Raw genomic sequence first — 10,158 nt, forward strand, 5'->3', positions numbered from 1 at the left:
ATGACGCCCAATTCTGTGTTTCATATCTCACACATGAACTTCCAATTTTACATTTAGACCATAAAAATTTTCATTATCACATACATTTAAACAATTAAAATACACTTTTATTGTATAAATAAGGTGTCATATATATATATATATATATATATATAAAATCCAAAATTATTTCAAGTACCAACGATAACTCTACCACCATGGTGATAAGTTAAAAGATAATATGGTATTCATAAAATGAGCATTAGATAGGCTTAAGTGTGGTATTAGTGAAAAAAATGTTCCAACTCAGATAGGTGAAAAATATGGAACATGTTTAAGGTGTTCCTTGGTCCATATGTCATGAACCTCACCGTCTCCTTATCCCACGAGCCCGCCCTTGCCGAACCATGGATTTTTTACTTTCAATTATTTATTTATTTTTTAATCATTTCGAGGTCGTTTGGGATATGGAAGAGAACGTGAATGTTTATCCTTATTCCTAAAACTCTATTCTACCTTTATTCTTTTTATTGCACATCAGGTGGAGAGGTTGATTTGCTTATGATCATGCTATAAGTGGAATATAATGCAAGTTTTTTTGATTTGCTTGTGATAATTGTTATGTAGAATCTAATGAAACTATTTTCAGTTTAGTTGCTTATTTCTCATTCACTTCTCCTCGACACAGTTTTGCTTGGTTGGGTGGTTTTATGCTAGAAAATTTTAATGAATTCCTAAAACCTTTGCGCATATATGACATAATGAACTTGGACGGTTTTAAGCTAGACCTTTTTTTTTTTATGCAAAATGTTGATGTATGGCGGCTATTTATCCATAGAATTTTGTGGAATAAGGGCTTCATTCGAATGTAGTTCAAGTTACTTTTGAAATGCTTCAGTTAACTTTTCTCGAAAATTTGTCGAATGAAGGCTCGGTATAGATAAATGAAATTTGTCAAATACTAAAGATATGAAGCCTCAGTTAACTTTAATATGCTCTTACATATGGCTCACAGTACTTCTGTTTGCTTACATTTCCTCAATCTAGAAACATTTGAACGATTGGTACTTGAGTTATCCTGCCATTTAGAGAATTGTGAAAATTTTATTCTGCAACATTTCTTGGCTACTATTTTGTGTTACATAACATTTAAAAATGTGTGTCAACCTGCTAGATACAATATAAAATGGGCAACACGGGACAACACAACCTGTCATGTGGGAAAATGAAGCTAATGATATTTTGTGACTTATGCTTAAAAGTGATTGAATTAAGAAACAGATCTATCAACCATTTAAACAAAGAAGACTTACAAAATATTACAAAAAATTTTCATGAAAAAATTGGAAAATTGTTTGACAAAACTAAACTAAAGAACAAATGGGATTAGTAAAAAAAAAAAAAAAACTGAAAAACTTGAAAAGAGCTCAAGAGAGGCTTAACCGGACTAGGCTAGGATCCAATAAAAAATCGTCATTGATGCATCACTCGAATAGTGGAAGAAGAAATTAGAGGTAAAATGACCTTCAAATCATTGCTGATTATATTTCATGCATATGTACAGTTTGAAAAATATTAATTTCACCTTCTGATTATTTCAGATTACAGGTTGTGCCAAATGCTAAAAAATTTAGGCATGGTGGCATTGAACCCGAACTAGAGGACAAACTTGATCTTATGTTTAGTGGTGTTGTTGCAACGAGCGTTCATCTTTGAACACCACAAGAATCACAATAATCTAACACCATCCCAACTGAATCAACCTAGAGAGCAGCACATGAGCTTAATGAATAAAGTGAATCCAATCATGTTAGGACGTCACTACCGTTAAATTTTAGAGTTGATCATGACATGCACTAATTTATCTTTCAAGTCTAATGCTACAAAACCTTCTTCATACGTTCCTGACGTAATGAAGAATCTAAAGTTAACTTCGGAAGTCTACAAAAATATTTCATTATATCTACACTCCACGAAACTGTTTGAGGATCCCATTAAGATGGAGTTTTCCATATCTATGGCACCTGGGTAGAGGGTTCATTATCTTCGGTACTTCTACGAAAATGATGACAGTTGATTTATATCGTTTCAATTTCTCTTAAGCGTAGTTCAATTATTAATTTTAATTATTCAAAAGGAACATTTGGTGTAGTTAAACTATTGTCCGGAGAACATTTTGTGGGTGCCTATGTTTAACTTATAACAATTTATTAAAACAGTTACTTATTGCACTAATTTTGTTTTGTTTAGTGATGGTGGTATATTTGTTTATTATTTTTATGATGTGTTCTACTATGTTTGTGGTATTATTCATTTAAAAGTTGTTAGTAATCAAATGTTGGTGTGCGGTAATGTTGCTGCTTTTTTCAGTAATGGATTCTAACAACAGAGATCATAGGAAGCATTGCAGATAGATTATTATAACAACTGTCCGTTTGTTGACAAAATAATATGGCTCATATATCTCAGGCACCACATGACCTCACATTACACAGGTGATAAATGGATATGTGAAATGTTAGATGGCCATCCAACGAGATTTCATAACATTTTTTGCATGAGTCAAATGATATTTATAAACCCGTTAAGCGATCTAAGCACAACTTATGTTATGGTCTACAGGGGTCGTCAACAACATCACAGAAGTATTAGCTATAACATTGTATATCCTTTCACATAATCAATCTATTAGAGCAGGTTGTGTGAGATTTCAACACTCATAAAAAACCATAAGTAGATATTTTTCAATTGGCTTGAATGTTTTTGGTACGTTTGTCCTTCAATGTCATCAGACTTGAGCATCTGACTTTCCAAAATATTCTCATTCAAATTTCATGCGATCATCGGTATATGTCATACTTCAAGTTATGTTTAATGTGAATTCTCTTTTACAAACATACAAATACTGAAATATAGAGTAATGTTGATAAGATGCAGGATTGTATTGGTGGCTTTAATGAGGCACATGTTGATGCGAGCTTATCAAAATGCTGATAAGATCGTGTATATTGGGTGGTGCAGATCACCCACACAAAATATAATGATAACATGCGACTTCAATATGTGCTTTACATTCATCAAAGTTGGTAGGTATGGAGGTGCTCACGATAGTCATATATTCAACCCGATCACGTGTTCACAAATTTCCCCATACTCCATAGGATTGGTCGACGATCTCATAACATAGTTCATTAATTTGAGTATAACCTGCCTAAAGTTGGAGAAATCTTGCAGGAATGTATTATTTGGTGGATGTCGGGTACCCATTGCAACGCAGATTTCTTAAACCCTTCCCGAACACAGTATCATTCACCAGCTTTTGAAAGGGCAATTCAAGTGGTTTGGAGAAAGAAAGAGTTGTTTAACAAGCGTCACTCATTATTACGTGGTGTCATTAAGAGAACGTTTAGCATATGGAGAAAAAAATAGATCATTCTGAGAGACATGCAACATATTCCTTTGCAAAATAAGATAAAATAATCATTGTAACAATAACTTTTCATAATTGCATACGACGCCATCATTCACAAACCAATATTGATTTCGAAAATGCTGATGGAAACCGTCATCGTTCAGTGGTTCGATGAATTGAGAAAAACAATAAATGAGCCAATTGATGTAAAAATATAAGCATTTGATGGAAATGATGTGAAAGAGTTGAAATTTCTTATGAAAACTTTACTTTTATTTGATTTTGTGATTATAGCATTGCTTTTGTTGTTGTTGACGTTGCATTTGTTTGGATGATGTTAATATACTGTAAAAGTTCAAACTATAAACTGATAAGTTTTAATTTTATATAAAATCTTATATTTTTTATCGATATTATAAATTATCTGAATTTTCTTATGATTAAGTTAATGTTCATCTCAATTTATCTTATGTTGTTGTGAGTGAAAAAACTTAATAAATTGTGATTAAATTTACCTCACAGACAACACTTTCAAAACTATATTTTCCAAATAGTTTAAACCAAATTGTGTTTCTATACTGAAAACATTATAGTCATTATGTCAACATACAATGCGGGCAAAACTATGTTTTTCAAATATAATAACTGCTTCTATAACACCAGCTCTGAACAATTGATTTCCAACAACAGCTGCTACAACCAACTTTTCTATAGTCAGAGCCGAAACAAATGCAACCTAAAAAAAATCAAGCTTACAATATCATAATTGCATGATCTAGAAAAATTATAAGCAATTAAAATATGTATCAATTTTAAACAAAGTAGATCCAATTTTTTTACAAAATCTCATTACTAAATTAGTTCTCTTGCATAAGATTTAATTCACATTATCCTCACATCTAACAATTTAATGCGACAATCAAATCAAAATATAAGGGAGGTAAAATATATTTTCCTATTAAAAAATCAATATTAGAGAAAACTTGATGAGAATTAATAATTCACCTCTTGTATAAATATCAAATTGATGTATTAGATATCTAAGTATATAAAAATTGTTGCTACAATGTCCAATTTATGAGGTGGCTATTGTTGCACACAAATATATTGCCTCTCATAATTTCAATCATTTATATAGTAAGAGTATGCACGCCCATTAAAAGGAAATGTATTAAAACAACAGGTTTTGTTGAAAAAATCAGATAAAATGATCAACCTAAAACTATATGTTTCATCCTCATCTCTTTTCTTAACACATTTTGTATTTCTCAACTCTTTTTTAATATCACTTTCTATGATTTTTCTGATCAAATTACAAATTGGAGCAACCAAAACATTAATAGCTAATAAGCCAGAAAAGATCCAAAAGTGAGACAAATATAGATGCTTAATGTGGAGGTTGGCTGCATTGAACTTGACACAAGGCATGCGATTCAACAAAGAGCCGCTAAAACAAAATGGATAACTGCATAAGACTTCATACATAATAGATATTGTTTTAGATAAGGAAGATTTACATACATAGCACTTAAATCCTATCTATTTACATATCTAACACCTAAACTTTAATTTTTATATAGACGTGCCACCTTACCTATGCTTTGAAAAGGTGTATTTCACTTTCTAAACGTTAAAAGTGGTATTTTTGATCAAACATGAAAGATTTAGATGGTGAAAATGTAAAAAAGTAAAATTTAGGTGCTAAATATGTGCATACATAGAAATTGGGTGGTATGTATGTAAATGCCCCTATAGATAAATGATCAAATATGTCCTAGACTTGTAAGGAATTCATTTTAGTCATAAGCTTTTTCGAGTGTTGAATTTAGTCCTCCAATTCACCAGATCTGAACCAACTTGACTTAATATTAACTCACTGATCTCATTGGACAAAAGTTAATGGAAGGAAGCTGGTCATTAGGACATTATGAACTTTTTTTGGGTTAGTGTCACTTATAATGAGACTTAGCCTAAAAAGTCCATAAATTCTTTAGGTGGAATGTTTTCCTTCACCTATTTTTGTTCAAAAAACGCCAATGTAAATGTTTGGATTGGTTCAGATTGATTCAAGGGACTAAATCGAACATTTGTAGAAACACTAAGCCAAAGAAGATAAATTTTATGTCTAGAAACCATTTTGATCATTTAGTCAGAAGGTTTGTTATTGAAAGAAAATAATAAACCTTTAATTCAAATATACCAGGGGCCGGCTGCGAAAAAATTAATGGGTCCACCTCCAGAACATGTACATTACGACAACTGTGATCATCATGCCGCCATATGCAATCCACTTGTCGACACGATGACGCCTCTCGATGAGTTTCAATACAGAGTTAGAGAGTCCAACAGTGTTGAGTACATCCAGGGCTTTTCTTTGTGCTCTCTGCATGAGCGAAGACATCATAAATGGACCATGAACAATGATTTCATGTAAAGTCTAAAGAAAAAAAAAGTAAAATAAAAAATATTTTTGTTTTACTACAGGTGTAGTGTACATAATCTTTTATTCAAGGAAGATTTAAATAAATACCACTCAATTCTTATTTATTTACTTATCTAACACCTAAACTTCAGTTTTTACATACATGCCATCTTACCTAGGTTTTTTCCATGTTTTAGAAGTTAACATGGTGGCAATTTTTATGTGATATAAAAGATTGGGTTGGTATAAATGTCAAAAGTAAAGTTTAGGTGTTACATATGTAAATATATAGGAATTTGCCAGCATGCATGTCATTTACCCATTATTCTATGACAGCATTTTAAGAGCTGTTTTGTTGCACTTAACCGCATGTCCTGGATTTTTAGAGAGCATCTAAATGTGATTGCAAGGCTTAGTGCCATCAAGCAATCTGGATTGAAAAATTGATATCATTAGCAAATTTTTTTATACCTATATATAACGTAAAACCAGAATGTTAAACCCAAACACTAAATCTTAAACCCTAAAACCAAAACCTCGAAAACCATAAAACCTAAATCATAACTCTAACCCCCAAGTTATTAACCATACGTAATCCCTAAAACCTAAAACTTAAACCCTTACATAACACTTATTTTGGGGTTGGCGCCATGACATTACACATGAAGCACAGTAGTGCTATGGCACAAAGCTATGTGACATGAAACAAGCTAAACTCTAAAAAACTTAAACCAATGCTTTCATACACTACATCAATAGAAAGATTTACATGCATACCACTTAATTCCTATGTATTTACACGTCAAACAACTAAAATTCAATTTTTACATATAGGTCACCTTATTTATGCATAATTTTTAGAAGTTGAAATAATGATATTTTTACGTGACATGAAAGATTTCGTTGGTATAAACATAAAAAAAAAAAGTTTAGGTGTTAGAAATGTAAATAAATGAGAATTTTGTGCTAGGTATGTAAATTTCCTTAAAGTTTATATTTCATAGAAAATGCAAATCAGAATTGTTGAAAAATTGATTTAGGAAGCATGTATGCTTGCTAAAGAACTATGTTTGCAAAGAAAAAAAAGGTAATTTGCCGATTAAGCATGACAACTATTGAACAAGCAAACTATTTCCATACTAGAGAAGTCACCCAAATTCACAGATAAAACAAAAGCCAATTGAAGTGTAGATATGGCAAAAAAAAAAAAAGATCATAGACATGCTAAAAAAGCCACCCAACCCACAGATACAATAAAAAATTGTAGAAGCTTATAAAAACACCCAACTAGAGTTCAGTCGATATAATAAATTAAGAGTTAAGAAAAAAATTAAAAATAAAACACCCACCAAAAAAAAATAAAAAGAAGCAACTAAATTGAATTTAAGAGATCAACTTTCCATGTCAACAAACACAATTTGCATTTCGATTGTAGCTTGAAAAAAGAAGACTAATGAATTATTCAGTTGCTATTCTTTAAACATAAGTGCATATTTGTACCACGTGTAGAGAAATCACGAGTCATCAAATATACATATACATTCGTCATGCTAGATCATATAAGATTGATATCCACCATCAATAATGAATACGTTTTAATCAATTCGTATGCTGTTATAATATTACTATTTTTGTCTAGAAATTATGTAGAAGATGTATTGAATGTGAATCTTAAAGTGTGTTGAACAAGAGAGGATTTGATACACAGAAAGTTAAATCAGATGCATTAAAAATTGAAAAAATAGTAAGAATTTATAGGATTTCTTACATGTAAAGATTCATCCCAATTAGTTGTTGACTTTATATGATCCTAAGCAATTAGTTTGTTAAGGGTTGCTGTAATAAACCTTTTGTAGTTTAGGCAAACTATTGTCATACACCTTGTTTGAATTCAATATTTCTCAACTTCACGTATGCAATATACTTATAATTATCATAACTGAAATAAATTTTTGGCAAACATTCTCATATAAATTAAGCATATGACTAATAGATAATGCAATATAATATTATAATAAATCACTCGTATAACTCCTAGTGGATACATGATAAATGAAGGAAATCAAATGAATTTTGCTTCATAATTTCACATTAGATGTTTGTGTAACTAGTAGAGAATTGGATTTATCTAAGTAATAAAATAAAATTTTTAATTAACAATTCCTTACCTAATTTTATTGGAACTGAGGGGAAAAATTTGTCAAGTTATCGGTGTTATTTGCACTCCTCTTAATCACAAGAAAGAAAAAATCCATTTCATATCAACAAACCAAAAAATAAAAGGTGAATTTTCATGTGAATTCTTCGCAACCAATTGTGTGGAAGCAAATTTCAATTCAATTCCTTCACTCTTCTTTATAAAAAAAATGAATTTCACGTCACAATTTCACATTACATGTTTGATTCTAGGAAGAGTGACCAAGAATGAGAGTTAGTGAGAGAGGGAAGAGATTGAGAGAAATAAAGCTTGAGAGATAGAGAGTAGGCGAGAGAGAGGAGAGATAAAGAAAATAAATTTTTAATCGACAATTCCCAACCTAATCTTCTTGAAAGTGAGAGAAAAATTATCTAGTCATTGGTTCAATTTGCTCACTCCTTACAAGGAATAAAAACTCAATTTCACATCAACAAACGGATAAAGAAAAAGGTGAAAGATTGGAATCTAGAATGGACACAAATTTCAATTCAATTACTTCACTCTTTTTCTTTGCACATGCCCCCACCTAGGTTCTACTTTGAATCCATAAAACCAAACAAAGTCTATTTATTAGGATCCATAAAGTTTAACTTACAAAACAAATATAGATTTAAGTTTCACATAAATTAGGGTTGATTGAGACTTGTTTATTATATGGACATACAAATTCAAAAAACTTCAATCCAAATGGCTTAAAGATTAATAGTGATGAATTATATATCTTTGGGATACAACAAAATAGATGAAAATTTAACTTTTAGTTTACTTAAAGTAAGTACCATTAATAAATTATTTGATATATTTCACAATTATACTTTCTCTATAATATTCCATTTATAATTTTATAAATTTGGAAAAAAAGAATAAAAATTTGAATTAATATCAATTTGATTTATATATACAAAGATAATTTTATTAAAGAATTCGTCACAAGCATGGATAGAGCTACAATGGGGGCACGGACCCGTGCCGCCACTGGGTCGTCCCATTAAAACAAGTATTATTATTACTATTTGTTGACCTAACTTTTGGCGGATGTGTAGTTTTTCTCCTCTTTAATAGCCTAGGGTCTAGCCGCAGGACTTCCTTGTCAACTACTCCTAGAAAACTAGCAAAGGAGCTCTCCCTGTTAGAAATTTTGAGTTTTTCTTCGCTCAACTTGACGCTCCGTATGGTAATTTTGACCGCTATTACTTAGTAGGTAAGGCTACTGTGAAGGAACTCAAGGAGTCCCTATGAGACTAATGGCCTTAGGATTGACTGTACGCGTTAATATGCCACTATCGCGCTCTTCGTCGCCTTATTTGATTAAGCTCGAGCCGAATTTTTGACGTGATTCCGATCGCGACGTGTTTTTGTTCCAATCGTCGATGAGGTTGCCTAAACGACTCCAGATAACAAAACGGATTGCGCCGACGCGTCCAGAACGTCGATTTTGCCTAAAGGGAACGTTCGTTTCACCGCGACGACACGTCTGGGGAAAAATAAACATTTAAGTGTTAATTATAATAATTAAAAATATTTTATTATTATCATTATTATAATTAATATAATCTTAACCAAATTTCATTATCTTCCCCCTCTGCTAAGTCTCGACCCCGTGGACCTCTGTCCTAGCTTCGGCTCGCTCGGTTCCACCTGGCCCGCTCCTTTGTGCCGTTGGAGTCTCGTTCTAGCGCTCGCCTCACGCACGCTGAACGATACTGCGACTCATCTCTTATCGTATCTCATCCTCTGCGAGGATCTCATCCTTTGCCTCTCGCACGCCCGTATGGGGGCGTCTGCTCCTCTCGATCCATCGAATCGTATACGATCTCCTAATCATTCCTTCTCCTGTTCTCTAGTCTATATGAGGCTTTCGTTGGTGCGTTTTAAGAGGCCGAAAAAAATTTCTAAGGGAGGGAAAACTCTGCCAAATTTCTTTCTCACTTTCTTCTTTAGTTCCTAGTGCTTGGGTTGGCTTCCTCTTGCTGTTGGAGAGGAGGGTAGACGGTGGAGTATTCTCTTTCTGAAATCCCTGTATTACATTCTGCTTTAAGGAGGTACCTTCCTCTCCCCTTTTACGCCTTGCTTCATTTCGGTTTTCTCTCTGCCGAGCCCCTGAGAATGACTCTGTTGAATGGTACAACATGCTAGTACAACATGCTA

At 32.3% G+C, this 10,158-nt stretch overlaps 1 protein-coding gene across 3 annotated transcripts in view; it reads right to left on the reverse strand.

The window, feature by feature from the left end:
- Positions 1–3,987: 3,987 nt before the first annotated feature.
- Positions 3,988–10,158, reverse strand: part of LOC110024304 (membrin-11-like) — a 34,028-nt gene continuing 27,857 nt past the window's right edge. Inside the window, exons 4-5 of one of the 3 annotated variants that reach the window (XM_020724191.1) lie at positions 5,592–5,774; positions 3,988–4,127 (exon numbers count right to left, since the gene is read on the reverse strand). In XM_020724191.1, coding sequence (XP_020579850.1) covers positions 5,613–5,774 — 162 coding nt within the window. In that variant the 3' untranslated portion in view covers positions 3,988–4,127; positions 5,592–5,612. Of the gene's footprint in view, positions 4,128–4,529; positions 4,839–5,574; positions 5,775–10,158 lie in introns of those variants that run through there. The other 2 variants (XM_020724192.1, XM_020724190.1) reach the window with 2 other exon arrangements.

The sequence above is a fragment of the Phalaenopsis equestris genome, unplaced genomic scaffold, assembly GCF_001263595.1.
Source record: "Phalaenopsis equestris unplaced genomic scaffold, ASM126359v1 Scaffold000251, whole genome shotgun sequence".
Lineage (NCBI taxonomy): Eukaryota > Viridiplantae > Streptophyta > Magnoliopsida > Asparagales > Orchidaceae > Phalaenopsis > Phalaenopsis equestris.